Source organism: Anabrus simplex, chromosome 1 (genome assembly GCF_040414725.1).
Source record: "Anabrus simplex isolate iqAnaSimp1 chromosome 1, ASM4041472v1, whole genome shotgun sequence".
In the NCBI taxonomy this organism is placed as follows: domain Eukaryota; kingdom Metazoa; phylum Arthropoda; class Insecta; order Orthoptera; family Tettigoniidae; genus Anabrus; species Anabrus simplex.
In genome coordinates this window covers 962231363-962252161 of record NC_090265.1, presented here as the reverse complement: position 1 = coordinate 962252161, position 20799 = coordinate 962231363, and the positions used below count along the sequence as shown (strand labels likewise).

The following is a 20799-nucleotide window of genomic DNA, read 5'->3' as shown; positions in this document are numbered from 1 at the left end:
GTAATCTGCAGACCTTCGGGCTGAGCAGCAGTCGCTTGGTAGGCCATGGCCCTTCGGGGCTGTTGCGCCATGGGGTTTGGTTTGGTTTTTTATTCATAATGTTGCGTCCAACGTACAGTTGTTACAAGGTACACAAGTACTGTCTTGGGAGGAAATACTTCTGTTAATACGCAAAGAATATTACGGATACATGCTTTGTCCTTTCCATTGCATATTATCATAATCTAAGCCTTCTAATTTTATGGGCAATTTTTATTCCCCATAAGATATACGTCAATGACTGACTGTAGTAATATGTGAAAGCACGAACCTTCATTATCAATATCATACACACACCTGCGTGAACGGTGCTTCACTTCACATGCTGTTTGCTTATCTGCACGTTCGCGCTGTAGCCCGAGTCAGACTCCGCCTTCGGTCACGCGACTGCTCGAGCTTGCTTCGAACAGGCTCAAACCTCGCCGTGTATCGGGTTGGCTTGATCCCGCTCGAACACGGGTATCATTTGCCCATCACTAGCTGTAGCCCAAGTCAGACTCCACCTTCGGTCACTAGTATCTACTGTTAGACTCTTTTTAAAATCACTGAAAATCTGGGATAAAGTAGTACTCTTATTATTCTTATTACATGTGTTCTAAAACATAATAGAAAATATATTCAGAAAAACACTACCTAATATTCTGAAAGTGATGTAAGTGCATATTTTCCCCTAATATTGAAATCATATTTCCCGCAAATTAACTTTTTGTTAGTTACCATGTTTTACGACCAAATGCCTTTTTTTTTTTTTCTTTCTTTCTTTTTTTTGCTAGTGACTTTACGTCGCACCGACACAGATAGGTCTTATGGCGACGATGGGATAGGAAAGGCCTAGGAGTTGGAAGGAAGTGGCCGTGGCCTTAATTAAGGTATAGCCCCAGCATTTGCCTGGTGTGAAAATGGAAAACCACGGAAAACCATCTTCAGGGCTGCCGAGAGTGGGATTCGAACCTACTATCTCCGGATATAATCTCACAGCCGAGCGCCTCTACGCACACGGCCAACTTGCCCGGTGCCTCATATTTATTGTTTTAATTATTCCTACAACATAGTCTTTGTCTGGTATACATATGTTTTAGTTATCACATGATTTTTTTCATTTTTATTTAAAGTTGGCCACTAAGTGGTTGAAACTAGTCCCAAGATTTATGTAGCATTATTTACTTGATATCTTGTATTGAAAATATATTGCAAGCCAGCTGTTATTTATGCCTAGCTAATGAGCTTAAGACATTTATCCTTATAGTTCACCATTGTGTTTTGTATTACTGTATTTCAGATATGCTAGCATGTTAAAAGTTGGCCAACACTAAACATCAGAATGTAAATACAACATATTATTATGTACTATAACAATTTGATTTCTAGGTTAACTTATAAGGCTGATGATGACCCCCGCTCAGGTCGAAACTAGTCCCATATACTGTATATGTATAATACATTGATTTAGTAAATAATTTGTATTGATTAGGTGGATCTAACACTGTACCACAGTTGTCTATCAATATGGAACATGAAACTTATCTACTTTGATCATCTTTGTGGTCCACAAATTTGACTCTCACATGTAAAATAAAACCCTGACTACTGGTTAACTATTAAGTTCGTTCCAAGTCAGCTGTTATTTATGCCTAGCTGATGAGCTTAGACAACTGGCAAGAAGATTCATTGCGAATTAGACTGAATTACTCAAAGAAGAAAAAAAAGCTTCTTCCAATGGGTCTTCACACAACTTAATTAATACAACACTAATTTTGAGCTTTTTCATTTTAATCAATACAGTATGTCACTTAGTGGGGAAATAATGAAGCTGAAGATGGAGACTGTATAAATGGTTCATAAATTTTATAAAAATGTTAATGTACTGTACATTTATCAATTAGTAAGTCAAGTTGTACATCAAGACAACAATGATGCTGCAACAGAACTGATGTTTGCATCCAAAATTCATACAGAGACTCTTACCTCGCTGAGCCACTCTCTTGTCTACATCAGGACTTGACAACTCTTTTATGTACCCATAGATTTTCTTGCACAGTTCTGGGTTTTCCTCGAGAGTCTGAGCAAAAGTACACAGATATTCATTAAGGCCATCCAAACAGCCAGTGATGACAGGAAAAGATGCCTTGTTTGAAAAATGGACCTGTGAACAGAGAACCATTTGTATGGTATAAACAAATGGTAGTACAAGCATGTAACAATTTCTGGTGATTGTTCAACCATGTGTAGTAAAGTAACTAGATTATAGTCAGTAGTGCTCAGATTGTTTGAGAATTTCTTGAATAAATCAAAGCCATTTCAACTCTCGGAACTACCTTTATGGACACAGTGGTGTTTAATGAGATAGCGGTTATGAAAGATCTTCACAATAAACTCCAACTTCTAACATCATCGCCAAAAGCTCACAGTCCAGAATTCCTGAATATGTCCCACATTCCTGACATGCAGTTTCAAGAAAATCACACAGAAATTGTTTTCCTGATAACAATAAAGTGATTAAAAGTGCAACAAAGGAGATATTAGTTGCTGACATACTCCAGACGGCGTCATATACTCTGAAAAGAAATGCAAACAGTCAATGAATGGAGCTAAAATCACCCTTGTAAGAAGAGAAACTTTGTTCCTATTGATAATGTTGAAAGGAAAGCTTTCTTCAAAATACTGTTTGTGGCAAAAGCTTTTAGGGACAATCGCGAGTCTATAGACAAAATGTGGACACAGACGAAACTGTTAGATGGCATATTTACGCCACAACAATGGCCAAGGCTAGGTTCAAGCTTCTACTCATCCTCATTCGCTTTCATTATAAATCTACAAGAAAAGAAAGGAGGCGAGAAAACAAACTGGCAGCTCTACAGGAAGTATGTAATAAATTTGCTAGAAACTGTGTGGAGTGTTTTGAGCCTGGTGCCTATGTCACAGTTGATGAACATTTGGTGTCATTTGAAGGAGATGCCCTTCCAGAGTTTACACAAAATCAAAACCTGACAGATAAGATACAGAACAAAAGTGTGAGTGTTAGCTGATGTGAAGTATCACTGCATGTATAATATAAATTAATATAATATAAATTTATAATGTCCAATAACGTACCATTTATTTTGGTATTATAAATTTACTCATTTGGAACAAATATTTCTGATTTCCTATGGGAATCAACATCTACACCATCTGATGGCCAAGCAGGCATCAATTTTTGATAATGAGACAAAGTCTCTCATAGTGCATTGACACTGCCGGTGGCTACAATTAGCCTACGCAGTGGCCTCCACGGTATGCACTAGCCAGCGTCTTGGTAGGTGTGCTAGGTACCAACTGATGATCCCAGCCTAGCACACGGGGGTGAAACGCTGGCAACCAGGAATGAGTTAACTGGAAAATTTATAATGCCCAATAACGGACCATTTATTTTGGTATTATAAATTTACTCATTCGGAACAAATATTTCAGATTCCCTATGGGAATCAACATCTACACCATCTGATGGCCAAGCAGGCATCAATTTTTGATAATGAGACAAAGTCTCTCATAGTGCATTGGCACTGCCGGTGGCTACTATTAGCCTACGCAGTGGCCTCCACGGTATGCACTAGCCAGTGTCTTGGTAGGTGTGCTAGGTACCAACTGACGATCCCAGCCTAGCACACGGGGGTGAAACGCTGGCAACCAGGAATGAGTTAGCTGGAAAATTTATAATGTCCAATAACCGACCATTTATTTTGGTATTATTTTGTTATTGCTCAAGGGCTTCTCATTCAAACTCAAGCGGCAGTTGAACTGCCACCCTATTCACTAAAGGCGGTTCCGCGGATCCAAATAGAAGTGCGTGTCTCTTTAAAAGAACAAGTAGAGGGGAGAGCGTGGTCATTCCTGTGCTGTTCGTTGATGTTACACGTTCGCACACTGAGATCGTATTTGGCTAATGATGCTTTGTTCTGATTACTTGTGAGATAAGCCAGTTCTATATTAGTGGAAGTTGTAGTTATGACTGTGATTTTTCTGCACAATGCATGTGCTGTGTATTATATTCCCATCCGGAGTGATTTTAATTGGATTAAACTAAGGTAGTTACCTCTACCAGTGACGGTTATTCTGGTGACACCAAAGTGCGGGTTGGCGGGTAATATTCAAACTCTGTTAAAGACGGTAATGAACGGTATTTTTCACTAACGCATTAAACCCTGCAGACTATTAACTTCTGTGTTTACTTGTGACTGCAACGGTTCGCGTTCATAGTCACGTGAATATCCGTATTCATATCAATATATTGCCATGTCAAGGACTGATTGCACCCAGGCATAATGTCCTTAATTTAATAGTGCACGAATTGGACCTATATTCGTGTACAGGCTGTAGTAAATTGTCGGCCAATCATTAGGGGTGTGATCATTGTACACATGTACTATTAGTGGTGAAGAAAAAGCACCTAACATCATCTATATTGCAGGAGTTCCACATACCTAGGACAACAGAATCATCGCCGAGGATCGAGGGAGTAACTTCTAGCAAGCTGGAGATGGACGTGGTCATGGCCTAAGTCGTGGTGACGATTGCGGCCATGTAATCGTCGCGAATGCTGAGATGAACAAAAGCTAAGTTCCATGTCTAAATATTAAGCATGCCTGGGGTAGTAGTTTCAAGCTAGTAAAGATCAATTGTAAATAAATATTTAATGTTAATTGTCAGCCAGCTGGCACTGAATTTGGTTTATTTTCTCTTTTAAAGTAAATGTGTCCAGAGCTGATTGCATGTTTGATTTCCTTTTATATTCAGTTAGATGAGAATAAGGGAATGTTAGTGCAAATATAGTGTGTGTATTCCTTTTCAGTGTATTCCATGTATGTGTGATAAAAATGTTGGATACGGTCATTGTTTTCATAGGCAACACGCCATTAGCATTCGTATGGGATAATAACTTCATAGCAGTCGTGCATACTTTTTTTTTTGGTAATGCACAGGATTTTCAAGCGTAATTATGAAGCAGAGATCCAAGAGACACTCGACATTGTCTAGCTAGAGTCTTTTTATTGTGCAATGAAGGCAGGTCATACGGGACGTTGTTTATGTAAATATGTATTATATATGATTGTACAGTTTTTATTGTGTATATTCGTGTCCTTTGTAAGTATTTATATATCTTTCATTTTAGATTCATATCTATTGTACATAGCTCAGATCGTTGTAATTCGGCGTTATGCTGTTGCTGATCCTGAATAAATAAATAAATAAATAAATAAATAAATAAATAAACTACGGAATCTGATGTAGGATGCCAGATGAGCACATAATTACAAGTTTTCGAACCTAGGGCTGGTTAGAAGAAGGTACGAGGTGCCTTGATACGGAGATAAATTATTATAAATTATTATAAATTATTATAGGGGAGCTAGACTCCGTTATTTAGAGGAGGCTAGATGCGCCTATATTTATGACCAGAGGAGAGTCAGGAACCATGTACCGCCGAGTGAAGGGCCGGAATTGGCCTTAGAGATATAAATAATGTCGTACATATTCAAATGAAAGAGGCAAAAGGCCTTATCATCGTGAAACTGATTGTGATCGTGAATTGAGACTGCGGGTTAATGTTTTGAATTAGCAGTGGTTGAACTGCGAAGCTTTGAGAAGGGAAGCTAGCCTCCAGTGAAAGTCTAGCTTCTTAGCGGTACCCCCTTTTGCGTGTATTGAATGAATCAGCCGGGACCATGTTTTCGTGGAGTTCGCTTGCAGCCTTAAGCCCTGCATTCCATTGCTGTAGGGAGATGTTTAGCAGGTATCAGCTGTTCGAGTACTGTGAAAGTATGACGTCAGCGACACGCCCTGCGTGTTAGTTGGAGACGTAATCCTGCGCCTGCATATGATTGGTGAACCCAATTATCCATGCTAAGAAGAAGTGTGTGTGTATTTATGTATTTATTTTACAGGATCCCATACAAGTCACCTGATTTGCATATGGTTTTCTTTCAGCTATTTTCTTGTTTTTCTTTGATTTTTCTTGTTTGATATATGTGTCTGATTTCTTGATGTGTGTGTCAACGTCATCTGTGTTGTGTAAATATTGTTGTTAATTAGCTCGAAAGCTAAATATTGGTTGTGGTTTCTGTGCCATTCAATTTTTGTACAGGTGGCCATACGTTTGAATCAGTTAGTGAAGCGATGGACTAGATTTAATTAATGATTTTATTTCACTTTTTATTGCTGTATATATGTAAATAGTGGGTCAGATAGTAGTGTGATACTTACTGCTGTGGGTATTTAAAGACTTTTCAATAAGCAAATCCCTATGAGATTAGGACATGAGAATGAAGTTTGCATTGATCCAATTTTGTAATGTAACCATCCAAAGTCACTCCGAAGTCGTGTTTTATTTTTATTCGGGCCGAGACCCGCTTTTCTTTGTACTTAAATTTTCACAATGCAATTGTAATGCATATGAGCACGGGACATATTTCGTTGTTTTGTCACCAAATTTGGTTGTGTGTGTGTTTCTTTCGTTTATATTATGTAAATTAGTGTGGATAACGTTAATGCCTTTGGGTCAATAAATCCAATTTGCCCTCATTTCTTTCTCTTATTCATGTAGTTATGTACCCGTAATCCTCTCTACATACCTATGGTATTTACCTCATTAGAAGGTTAGGTTAGTTTGCTTTGCCCATTTTTTTACGAACAGTACCAGGCGCACTACTGACTGACTCCGGCTAATTTTTAAGACAGGTACGGTACAATATATACAGGATATATTCAAGATATACTGTATATCCTGAGTCACATAAAGTCGGAAAACAACATCATAACACTACTGCAATTTATCTAATTTGCCTATTCAATTCTATTTATAGACTACTTCTACTAAGCCAAATATTATCTTCTGCAAAATAATATTTCACATTATATAAACTTCATTATTAATATGGTAAATTCACACTGCAAATTCTCCACATAAAATTTTGGACATCAATTAATGATATCTACTAACAATAATATGAGTTTTGGATGCAATTAATTATATTTGGATCTCTATCGTCATATTACTCACAAACGTATGTAACATCATCAAACATTACACACACATAAAATCAATGCTCACTTATTCACAGTTATCCTTAACCTCTAAGGCAGATGTCGTATGTATTACATCTATCACTTGCTTTAACACATATCAATTTGTATTTCAACAGATTTCTTTCTACACTTTGCATAACTTACCTTACTTGCTCGTGTGATATGAAGAGACATGTACTTCATCTGAATAAACCTGTAATAATCATAGTTAAGAGCACAAATGGATCTCAATATCTCAAAACTTGTAATATCAATGTTAGTGACCGTATAATGTACGTGTCATGGTCTAGTATAATCTTATTTTCAAGAATACGGATAATATCAGCTGTTAGGCATATAGCCTATATTACTACCTATTTTGAGGTCACAGAACGCTTCGTATGGATGTGGAGCTATTGCTTTTTATTGCTTTTTTTTTCCTTTTATTACATACACTTTGAAACACTGGCATATGATGTTAGACTAGAATACTATTGGAAAAGAAATCTCTACAGCCAACTTCTAATTTTAATTCTACATTGCAACTAAGAAAGATAATTAGGAACAGCTCATCTTTGACGTCTTCTTTACCCGAGATCAGTCATGTTAATGGGCTCATTTCATCTACTAGTCCTGCTGTAGTGATGATTCTCATTGATCATCGATTGGAGCTTCCATATCACCTCTCTATTCAGTATTCCATCCTCATTTTAGCTAAAATCATTGGAAGATACAGCACAGATCTTATTCTTCTTGCACTGAAACTTGGTATTTTCTTATTAGACTCCAAAATAGTTCTTACTGACACTTTGATCTTTTAACATACACCGACATTTGCCCTTATGAATTTTAAATCTTAGTTAACTAGTTTCAACCAACTTATATCTTTTACTCCTTCATTTTAAACTCAAAATCTTGAACAATACTTAAGAACAAAGAGAAAGTGCTTTTAAAACAAAACAAAAACCTCATCCTATATCTTCTATATTTATTATGACATTTTCGCTATACACGATTGTTAATTTTTTCTTCCATACATATTACTTGTTGCGACACAATGACAACGTCCACCATTTTTGTTTCTATCTTACATGAAAATGAGAATCCACAGTCTTTTTCCAGTCATTCAACTGGGTCAGGAATAGAATGGATGCAGCCCCTATTTAGCAGCGAGTATAGGAATTGTACTGAAGCCTGTCCATCTGAGCTGATCATAATAAGTTTTTGGTTAAGTGGTTCAGTGTTGGCCTCTGGATCCCATGGTAGCAGGTTCAAACCCGGCAGAGGTAGTCGGATTTTGGAGGAGCGGAAGAAAGTCTCTTTGACAATCCAATGTCATATGATGTTGGCATGTAAATGATCTCTGGTGACATTTGGTGTTTACCCGAAAAAAATTCATTTAAAAACTTGACCATAGAAGCCATCCAAGAGAGATACGGTTAACTGTGACATCTAGTAACCCTAGAGTAAAATGGTATGTCAAAATTTGACGAGTAAGTGCTCTCTGACTCTGACCAATATCTCACGAATATCTGAAGCTATTTTTTGTCTTTAACATTCACTGCTTCATCAAAACAGACTGAATACAAGGTGGTTCCAACATCATCTGAGATCATCTGTTGAAAATATGGTGCCAGTGTATGAGTTATTAAATTTTGCATCTTAGGGCTTAAAGAAAAATCAGTTGGAACAACGTCGCAGAAAGAGGATGCAGAAAGTTGCAACACATTGCATCTTAGGGCTTAAAGAAAAATCAGTTGGAACAACGTCGCAGAAAGAGGATGCAGAAAGTTGCAACACACAAACTCCATAAACGAAATTAGTTCAGAAACTGCTGCCACATTCTTTGAACTATATAGAGTTTAATAACAAGCTGTAATTATTCTGTTTGAACTAGTATCTTCATTTGGACTGTATCAGAAGAATCACCAGGATCTGCTGCAATTAAAACTATCTGCTTATACTCTAAAACATCAGAGGCTAATTTGTATATTTTAAGCATAGTCTGAGTGTTGACGAGGAGCATGACACCCCTTGATTTGAAAATCTGTTTTACACACACAAAGTTTGCAAAATACTTCAGTTCCACTGTGACTTATGCTCATGAAGACAACCACCACCTTGTATTCAGTCTGTTTTGATGAAGCAGTGAATGTTGAAGACAAAAAATAGCTTCAGATATTGGTGAGATATAGGTCAGAGTCAGAGAGCACTTTCAAAACATTTGCAGACATTCTTCATGTAAAAGTTCACTCTGCCATCAATAATTCAAACCTACCGTACTTGTTCAGACTGATGATGATGATGATGATAATTGTATCGCCTCAGCTACTTTGTGCAAACATTTTAATTTGACACCATCTGGCTGCTTACTCGTCAAATTTTGACATACCATTTTACTCTAGGGTTACTAGATGTCAGAGTGAACCGTATCTCTCTTGGATGGCATCTATGGCCAAGTTTTTAAATGAATTTTTTTTCCGGGTAAACACCAAATGTCACCAGAGATCATTTACATGCCGACATTATATGACATTGGATTGTCAAAGAGACTTTCTTCTGCTTTTCAAAAATCAAATCCTCCCATTAATACTGATCAAAGAAATAACCCAAACAGCAATCTGAACGAAAGATCAGAAAATCTTAACATCCTTTTTTAAGAAATTATTAATACATATTTTGTTAAAACTACCATAACAAGTACTCCCAGTTCTCTTACTCCCCTCCCCAATCACATTCCCCTAAATCCCCTCATGCTGTCACCCAAACGCTCACTGCTCCCACTAGACAGTCAGCTCTCCTCAGTATAACACAAGATCGTACGCGAGCTGGCCACGCTAAAGATAGATGGGCGAGGAAGTACATACTCAGATACATGCAATAAACATTCACACAATTCTCAATTATTTTCAATTATTTCTTCTAGACCCTCTTCATTTCAGTGAATATTTAACTATTATATTCCAACGCACGAAGTCACAATTTGACCAACTCAAGATTCCAGCTTTTAAGCAAACTTATTCTTTGAGAGAAGTTCCCCTCCAGATTCTAACTCGATTTTTATCAACAAGGTCAAATCACAGCGTGCTAGCCGCATGGAAAATTGTTTATTTAAACTTTTTCAAATTAACACTTTTTAATTAGCACTATAATATTATTTTTGGAACTAATCCAAAGGATTTTAAGAACGGATTAACATCCCCAATAATTTATCAACATATCAGTGTTCCATAAGGGTGTTTTGAAGACCATCCATTAACAAGGTCTCAAACTACAGTGGCACATTTGACTAGAGTCTTGACTAAGATATGTTATTTAAGTAATATTCTAGTGTATTTTAATGTGTTTGTGTATCTTTGCTGTTTGAGATTGTTCGTTTTTATGGTTGAAGATGTCTCTACAGAGAGAATACATATACCATTAATCCATTAATGTTATTTTGAATGGAATAAAATAAACAGGGTATTGTAAAGTTAGAATTTCAATAAGAACCATAATATTTGCATTAGGTCGACAATACAGACTTTAATACGAATTTCATTTCATGTAATGGAAGCAACTGCTGACCAGAATGCTGTGAATGAGTTCAGAAGAGCTGGATTGTGGCCTTATAACCCGAATGTCTTTGGGGATGAAGAATCTGCACCTGAATCCATCACCAATTATGAAGTTAATCAGGATAACTTCAAACACATATCAGATTCAAGTGTCTGATGAAGCTGAAGGAGCCTTATACTTCACTGATGAACCATCAGCAAGTGCCAATAATCCAAAACATGGCAGTCTGAAAGAAATGAGGCCACTACCAAAAACGAGAATTCATGCGACGATCAGGACAGGAACGTGCCAGAAAGCTGATGTCCTTACAAGCACGTCAATAAAAGATCAGCAGAAGGCTAATGTATCTACGAAAAGGAGAAACGACGCTAAGAGACAGCTTCTAAGAAGGGAAATAGAGAAAAGGGTGTAAAAATGCCAGACTACACATGTGCTGAACGATACACAGAGCCTCCTTCAGAAGATTGGATCCAGTGCACAAAGTGTACGGCCTGGAGTCATGAATTCTGTTCTGCACATCTTATCTTGGGCATGGCCAATATTATTGTGTTCAACCGGAATTTTAAAAAACTGAGCAATAAGAGCATTGTGATATTTTGTTCCTTTAAGTGAAATCTAAGCATAATAAGAATTATTTAGTTCCAGTGTATTGAATGTGTACTTTTTCTTTTTGTTGTTTTTGTTGTTGTAGTTGTAGTAGCATTTACAGGTAAACAATGAACGTTATAAAAACTATCAAAAAACAATTTCTGAATTCTGTTTATATGCAATGTTGACTTTTTTATCAATACATATTTGGGCAAAGTGAATAACTGATAGAATTACTTAATACTTAATTTTAACTATGAATAGTTTAACAAGTGATTCTATTTTTATATCAATTACTGTAAATGGAAAGATAACAAGGAAAAATTACAGTAATGTTCATATCATTGCCGTGCGTAATTACAGAAATAAACTTATAAGTTAGTTTATTCACTTTGCCCGGTCTTCTGCTACCAACAACCATGAAATTAAATCCACAAGAGGTGAGCAAAATAATCAAACAGTGTAGGAGCCACTGCCATTAGCAATGTTTATCTGCTCATTATTATCTTTTACAAGTCTTTCATATGAATTTGTATATGCCCCATATGTCCCATTGTCCTAGGCCAAAGGCTGAGAAAAATTATATACAATACTTGTCCGGCCAATGGTCTTTTTCACCAATTGTTTTTTGACTTAACTACTGATGCTTCATGTCAGAGGCTTGGAATATTTTTGATCATCAACCCTTTTCTCTGACTACCCCGAACTTTCCAGCATACCTCAGTCACAAAAGAAGCAAGAAGATGAGACCATTCCCATCTCTGACAGAGAGAAATTCTATTTCAGTCACGTGACGCCCTCCAAGTCAGAGAAGCAGTCCTCAGAATAAGCAAGAAAGCAAAAGGAATTGATGACATTGGGACTGACATGGCCAAACTAATTCTTGATTGTATATTACCAACCTTAACTCATATAATCAATTTCTCTCTTATATATTCTCGACATATCCATCTCTCTGGAAGAAGTAAAATGCCTTCGAACGAGGGAGACTATTGTCCAATCTGTATTTTATCAGCTTTATCTAAAATCTTAGAATAGTAGTCCATATACAAATGTTTGAGTAACTTCGAACGCACAATCTCCTTAATCCTCTCCAGTCCGGTTTCTGACAAGGACATGGTACAACTACAGCCTTACTTAAAGTGACTGAGGACGTTAGACAAGCAATAGACAGAAGACGATTCACAGTTCTGGTACTACTAGATTACAGTAAAGCTTTCAACAGCGTAGACATAGACGTTTTCCTTGTAAAACTGAAGGCTCTACATTTTTCTCAGAGTACAATTGCTTGGATGCATTCTTATCTTCACGGATGTCAACAATGTGTGAAAGGTAATAATCGTTTCCTCGTGGTGCCACGTGAACAGAAGAGTCCCTCAAGGCTCTGTACTTGGTCTTCTTTTTTTTTTTTTTTTGCACTCTTTGTAAATGACATATCATCAAATTCAAGACACTGCAAATACCATATGTACACTGATGATCTTCAACTCTACACAGACTCTACAGCACAAGACCTTCAGGAAAATATTGACTTACTAAACATTGACTTTGGTGATTGATCTGCTGTGCACAGCTTGAAATTGAACTCTACACAGTCGCAAGTAACCCTTCTTGGCCGTCAGAGTCAAATGACAAGTATAACTAAACGTCCGTTGCCAAGAGTAATCCTTCAGGATGTTTTAATTCCTTTTGTATCACAAGTGAAGAATCTCGGTGTTATCATGGACAAACGCATGACCTGGTCCGCACATGTCTTACAAATCTGTCAAAAAGTTTACTGAGGTTTATATTCTTTATATAACTACATATTTCCAATAAAGCTTAAAAAGAAATTAATTAATTAATCGAAGCTCTTGTAACACCACATTTTGACTATCATGATGTTGTTTTCAATGATGTGAGGCCGCAATTTCCCCAAAGGCTACAGCGTGCTCAAAATGCATGAGAGAGAGATATATATATATATATATGCAATTTAAAAAAATGACCACGGGCCACCATCTTTCCTAAAACTAGAGTGGTCACAACTCCATGTTCGTCATAACCATCATACTTTGTCCCTCCTCCATCGAGTTCTTACTACATCTTCCCCATCTTACCTTTCTTCGTGTTTCCATTACTTCTCAAATGTTCATGACAGACATAACAAGGGCTCCAACATCCAACCTGCTCGTCATCCCTCACCATCGAACTGTCACATATAACAGCTCCTTCTTGGTGTTTGCCACTCGAGAACGGAATTGTTTACAGGATGACGTCAAAGGAATACTAACTACAGTGTCATTTAAAAGAGCGTTAAGAGGTGCAGCAGGATACAAATAAACTATGCATTTCTGATCTTTCATTGATAGTGCTACTACAATATCATTACTAGCTATGTTGTTGTTGTTGTTTGTTTATTTATTTATTTATTTATTTATTTATTTATTTATTTATTTATTTATTTATTTATTTATTTATTTATTTATTTATTTATTTATTTATTCATGCCTTTTTTCAGTGGCGAAATTAGGGCTCGAGGCCCTCTCTTCCACTTAACCACAAACTAATCAAAACCATACATAAAGTTATGAGATATTTAAAATAGTTAAAACCAAACAAAAAATTAATAGAATTGAGAGCAAATTTAAATACATTACTAAGTTAATAATAAAACTAATTAAAAGTAAGAACTCTTAATAATGACTTATCCTCAGGCGCGCACACATTCATACTTCAACCATTCAGTTAGCTGTCCTCAGCAGGTAGTCTCGGCAGGTGACCTTAAACCTTTGTAAAGAGCTAGTTTCTCTGACCTGAGCTGGCAGGGAATTCCATAATCTGGCACCGGTCACTACAAACGATCTATTAATTTTATTTGTGCGGTGCACTGGAATAGAAAGAGTGGATCTGGAACGTGTATTTAAGTTGTGAAATGATGATAGAAAGGTGAATTTAGAAGAAATATACAGTGGCTGACTTTCCGCTAGTACTCTAAATACCATCGTTAAAATGTGTAGCTGCCGACGTTTATCAGGCTTCAGCCACGAGAGAGCCTTATAGTATGGAGTAATGTGAACATCGTACCCAATATTGTAAATAAATCGCAGGCAGGAATTCAGTGCTCGTTGAAGTTTAAGTGTTTCTTCTCTTGTCATATCGACTAGAACAACGTCACAATAATCAAGAATAGGGAGAACCAGTGTCTGTATTAGTTTGGCCTTAAGCTCAAATGGAAATACATCCCTTTGCTGTTTAAGAGGGTGTAGCACTCCAAAAATCTTTTTACAGATGATTTTCGTGTGATCAGACCAATCAAGTGTTTCATTCATAATTACGCCGAGATTTTTAACTGTTTTATTGTAGGGAATAATGTTACCATTCAGTAGGATAGGCAGGATTGCAATATTGTTTGAGCAGTTCAATAATTTTCGTGTTCCTATTATGATTGCCTGAGATTTTGTGGAGTTTAGTATAAGAGAATTTCGTTGTGCATATATACTGAGTCGTCGGAGGTCATTGTTAATATCTTGTATAGTTTCATCTAAGTCTGAAGTCTTGCAGTGTCGATAAATCTGAAGATCGTCAGCATAGAGGTGGTGTGTGTTATTTCCTGTCACCGATGATATGTCATTGATATAAATACAGAAAAGTAAGGGCCCTAGAATACTGCCCTGTGGGGCACCACTAAGTTTCATTTTCCATTTAGAGACCTTGTCGTTTACTGTTACACGCTGCTGACGGTTACTCAAATAAGAACTAAAAAACTTAAGCGCAGCCAGATCAAAATTTAGTAGTTCCATTTTCTTTATCATAGTCTGAATGTCTATAGTGTCTAAGCAGTCGTTTGTCCATAGCATTTCTAATGTCTTCAGTAACCTTCAAAAGTGCTGTCACGGTACTGTGCCCCTTCTTAAATCCAGACTGCAAAGGGTCCAAAAGAGCATTTTTATTTAGGTACTCCAGAACCTGCTCGTATACTAAACGTTCGAAGGCTTTAGAAAGCACAGGGAGTATGGACACCGAACGACAGTCAGAGGGTGATTGTGGGTCTAAACTCTCAGGTACCGGTATAATATTGGCTGTTTTCCACACAGTTGGGAAAGTTCCGTTTAGTAAACAAACGTTCAGTATGTGCGTCAGTATAGGCAGGACAGCACCCATAATGTTAAGTATAAAAGCAATAGGAATATCGTCTACACCTGTGGCCTTTAATTTAATCGAGTACGAAGCCTTTTTAACCTGATTTTCTGTGAAACTGTGAAATGTGAATGGAGGATTGGCTGGAGGGGAGGGCAGTGAGACGGTGCAGTTAATTGGGGTAGGTTGAATATTTATTCTACTTAAGTAATCGTTCAGTTCGTCAAGTGGAATGTCAGGAGTTGTCTGTCTCTGTTGATGTTTTCCTATTCCCAGAGTTCTAAGTTGGTCCCATGCACGATTAGAATTTATGTTGTTAGCTAAATTCCGGAAATATGCACATTTGTGGGTTACTGTAGTCACGTCCTAGTTCGTGAACCATGGGCAACGGCTGAGTGGCCTAGTAAGTGGTCCTGAGAGTCGGGATACCAGCTGCTATGGAATGGGAGTGGGCATCTCGGACATATTCTGAGTCGTGGTCCTCCTTGTGCTCAGGCGGCTAGGACTATACAATCCACCGGTGGTCCATAACCCGTTAGAGGAGAGATCCTCACTTGGACTATGTGCAAGTAGGGCAGCATCCTGCTTCATGAATCGACCGAGCTCAGAACATTTTAAGCAAGCCTCGGACCTATGGGAGTAACGGAGTCCCACTCTCATTTGACAGGCGAGGGACTCCTTGGAAACAACTTGGCGAACAAAATGGAATTCGATGGGGAGCTATCAATATTAATGGGGCTTATGGAAGAAAGAAAGTAGAACTGGCTGAGTCAGCAAAGAGGATGCATCTGGATGTGCTAGGAGTAAGTTATATTCGGGTAAGGGGAGATAACGAGGAAGAGATAGGAGATTATAAAGTGTACTTGACGGGTGTTAGAAAGGGAAGGGCAGAGTCTGGGGTAGGGCTCTTTATCAGGAATACCATTGCACGGAACAGAGTTTCTGTTAGGCACGTAAATGAGCGAATGATGTGGGTAGATTTGTCAGTTGGAGGAATTAGGACTAGAATTGTGTCCGTGTATTCACCATGTGAGGGTGCAGATGAGGATGAAGTTGACAAGTTTTATGAAGCATTGAGTGACATCGTAGTCAGGGTAAACAGCAAGGATAGAATAGTGCTAATGGGCGATTTCAATGCGAGAGTTGGGAATAGAACTGAAGGATACGAAAGGGTGATTGGTAAATGTGGGGAAGATATGGAAGCAAATGGGAATGGGAAGTGTTTGCTGGACTTCTGTGCTAGTATGGGTTTAGCTGTTACAAATACATTCTTCAAGCATAAGGCTATTCACCGCTACACGTGGGAGGCTAGGGGTACCAGATCCATAATAGACTATATCTTAACAGACTTCGAATTCAGGAAATCTGTTAGGAATGTACGAGTTTTCCGGGGATTTTTCGATGATACAGACCACTACCTGATCTGTAGTGAACTAAGTATCTCTGGGCCTAAGGTAGAGAAAGTGAAATCTGTCTGCAAACGAATAAGGGTAGAAAATCTCCAGGACGAGGAAATTAGACTGAAGTACATGGATATGATTAGTGAGAAGTTTCGAACAGTAGACATTAAGCAGGTTCAGGATACAGAAAGTGAATGGGTGGCATATAGGGATGCTGTAGTAGAAACAGCCAGGGAATGCCTTGGAACAACTGTGTGTAAAGACGGGAAAAGGCGAACATCTTGGTGGAATGATGAAGTGAGAGCAGCTTGTAAACGTAAAAAGAAGGCTTATCAGAAATGGCTCCAAACAAGGGCCGAGGCAGATAGGGAGTTGTATGTAGATGAAAGAAACAAAGCGAAACAAATAATTGTTGAATCCAAAAAGAAGTCATGGGAAGATTTTGGTAACAACCTGGAAAGGCTAGGTCAAGCAGCAGGGAAACCTTTCTGGACAGTAATAAAGAATCTTAGGAAGGGAGGGAAAAAGGAAATGAACAGTGTTTTGAGTAATTCAGGTGAACTCATAATAGATCCCAGGGAATCACTGGAGAGGTGGAGGAAATATTTTGAACATCTTCTCAATGTAAAAGGAAATCATCCTGGTGGTGTTGTGAACAGCGAAGCTCAAGGGGAGGAGGAAAATGATGTTGGTGAAATTATGCTTGAGGAAGTGGAAAGGATGGTAAATAAACTCCATTGTCATAAAGCAGCAGGAATAGATGAAATTAGACCTGAAATGGTGAAGTATAGTGGGAAGGCAGGGATGAAATGGCTTCATAGAGTAGTAAAATTAGCGTGGAGTGTTGGTAAGGTACCTTCAGATTGGGCAAAAGCAGTAATTGCCCCTATCTATAAGCAAGGGAACAGGAAGGATTGCAACAACTATCGAGGTATCTCACTGATTACTATACCAGGCAAAGTATTCACTGGCATCTTGGAAGGGAGGGTGCGATCAGTCGTTGAAAGGAAGTTGGATGAAAACCAGTGTGGTTTCAGACCACAGAGAGGCTGTCAGGATCAGATTTTCAGTATGCGCCAGGTAATTGAAAAATTCTACGAGAGGAATAGGCAGTTGTGTTTATTTTTCGTAGATCTAGAGAAAGCATATGACAGGGTACCAAGGGAAAAGATGTTTGTCATACTGGGGGACTATGGAATTAAAGGCAGATTATTAAAAGCAATCAAAGGCATTTATGTTGACAATTGGGCTTCAGTGAGAATTGATGGCAGAATGAGTTCTTGGTTCAGGGTACTTACAGGGGTTAGACAAGGCTGTAATCTTTCACCTTTGCTGTTTGTAGTTTACATGGATCATCTGCTGAATGGTATAAAATGGCAGGGAGGGATTCAATTAGGTGGAAATGTAGTAAGCAGTCTGGCCTATGCTGACGACTTGGTCTTAATGGCAGATTGTGCCGAAAGCCTACAGTCTAATATCGTGGAACTTGAAAATAGGTGCAATGAGTATGGTATGAAAATTAGCCTCTCGAAGACTAAATTGATGTCAGTAGGTAAGAAATTCAACAGAATGGATTGTCAGATTGGTGATACAAAGCTAGAACAGGTCGATAATTTCAAGTATTTAGGTTGCGTGTTCTCCCAGGATGGTAATATAGTAAGTGAGATTGAATCAAGGTGCCGTAAAGCTAATGCAGTGAGTTCGCAGCTGCGATCGACTGTATTCTGTAAGAAGGAAGTCAGCTCCCAGACGAAACTATCTTTACATCGGTCTGTTTTCAGACCAACTTTGCTTTACGGAGCGAGAGCTGGGTGGACTCAGGATATCTTATTCATAAGTTAGAAGTAACAGACATGAAAGTAGCAAGAATGATTGCTGGTACAAACAGGTGGGAACAATGGCAGGAGGGCACTCGGAATGAAGAAATAAAGGCTAATTTAGGAATGAACTCGATGGATGAAGCTGTACGCATAAACCGGCTTCGGTGGTGGGGTCATGTGAGGCGAATGGAGGAGGATAGGTTACCTAGGAGAATAATGGACTCTGCTATGGAGGGTAAGAGAAGTAGAGGTAGACCAAGACGACGATGGTTAGACTCGGTTTCTAACGATTTAAAGATAAGAGGTATAGAACTAAATGAGGCCACAACACTAGTTGCAAATCGAGGATTGTGGCAACGTTTAGTAAATTCACAGAGGCTTGCAGACTGAACGCTGAAAGGCATAACAGTCTATAATGATTATGTATGTATGTATGTATGTATGTATGTATGTATGTATGTAATTGCTTTGTGCGATTTCTTAAGTTCCGGTAAGATTTGAAGTCTGCGTCATCTAGGGTATGCTTATAATGTCGAAATAAAGAGTCACGGTGGGCCATCATTCTCTTGGTTTCATCATCTAGCCATGGACAAGAAGGGCGAGAAACCTTTATTCGACGTTTGGGGGCATGTCTGTCATATAAGTTCTTTACCATCGTATTAAACAAGTTAACTTTAGCGTCAGTATCATTTAGACTCCGTATATCGTACCACGGTAGTTGATAAGTGTCATATTTCAAGTAATCCAAGTTTAAGTCCTTCGTATTTCTGACAGTTATGTACTTGGGTTTGTATTTAGGCACTTTGAGGGAATAGGATAAATATATAAGGTCGTGGGTCGAAATGGATGGTACAGGGATTTGTCCATGGGTTATTACTTTACCTGGGTTGTTCGTAATAATGAGATCTATGAGTGTGTGTGATGAACGGTTTGTTGCATACACGTGCTCTGTAGATCATTTCTACAGTAAATCGCTGTCCCGCCACCACGCCTTCCATCCGACCGATCGAAGCGTATTAGATCATATCGATCGATATCAACCATGGAGGAAGGGATGCTAGGAGTCAGCCAGGTTTCAGAGATGCAAAGTATATGTAAATTATTTTCCGTTAGTATTACTTGAATTTCGTCGTAGTGCGCCGGAAGAGAAAGAGCATTTACATGGCAACACTGTAGACTGTAAGAAGAGGACGACAATGCTTGTTTCAACAGAGTACCGGTACTTGCTGAGAAGGGAGAGACCGACAGTGAGGGATTATTGATACTGTCACTGCCAAGGTCAGGTCCAGGTGCACAATAACTGTCTAGCTGAATACTAAGAATTCCAACAAGTAGATTATAAGATAACAATACATGCTATTTAGAAGAAGGAAACTCACCTCGACTTCCTGGAGAATGAGACAGCTAACAATCACTTGCAGGCATTTACACACACATTCACACATTCTTAAAAACACTATAATAATAACAACAACAATAATAATTACAAGAAACAGTTGTTGTTGTTATTATTATAATTATTATTATTATTATTGCTGTTGTATGTATGCCTCACTGTGGCAGAATTTTATTTCACTTATATTTTGATTGTGTTTAAATTGTGTTTTATCTAGGATTAATTATGGTAGTACTAATTATGCCTCTAATGTATACTAATTGGTTTAGCGTAAGAGAAGGCTCAATGGCCTTAACAACACCAATAAAGATATTTATCTATCTATCCATCTAACTATCTCTAAAACCCAGCTATATAAACAATTCACTAAGTAACAGTAACAGAAGAAAAGCATTTTCTTACCTGTTGGTCTAGTACTTTAATATACATTTTGAGGAGTTTGTCTGATTTTGACACCATACATTCAGGATAATAATGTGAGATAACTCCTAAAATATGATAGATCTTCTGTAAAACTGAAATAATAAGATTACAGGAAGTTATTGCATGAAAACCAACCTTGTACATGAAGAAGCAAATTAATTACTAATTTTACACATGAAGAGAAAAGACCTTACGGAACCTGTACCATAGTACAAACCATAAACTTGTAGCACACTTGTTAAGGGTCAATTAATAAAATCCTAGCAAAAGTCTATTTACTATGAAAACAATCAATTATGACAGAAACATCCATCCATTCATATTGAACAAATATAGTAACATTTCTAAAGTTGCTATATTTTTCAGAGGAATGACACATTATTATCACTCCAAAGTTGTAATACAATTTGGGCAG

At 37.9% G+C, this 20799-nt stretch overlaps 1 protein-coding gene across 1 annotated transcript in view; it reads right to left on the bottom strand.

Annotated features, from left to right (window-relative positions):
- Positions 1–20799, bottom strand: part of LOC136857637 (DNA-dependent protein kinase catalytic subunit) — an 873484-nt gene that overhangs the window by 777267 nt on the left and 75418 nt on the right. The window contains exons 5-6 of the mRNA XM_067136445.2: positions 20364–20476; positions 2005–2182 (exon numbers count right to left, since the gene is read on the bottom strand). Of these exons, the coding sequence (XP_066992546.2) occupies positions 2005–2182; positions 20364–20476 (291 nt within the window). The remainder of the gene's footprint in view (positions 1–2004; positions 2183–20363; positions 20477–20799) is intronic.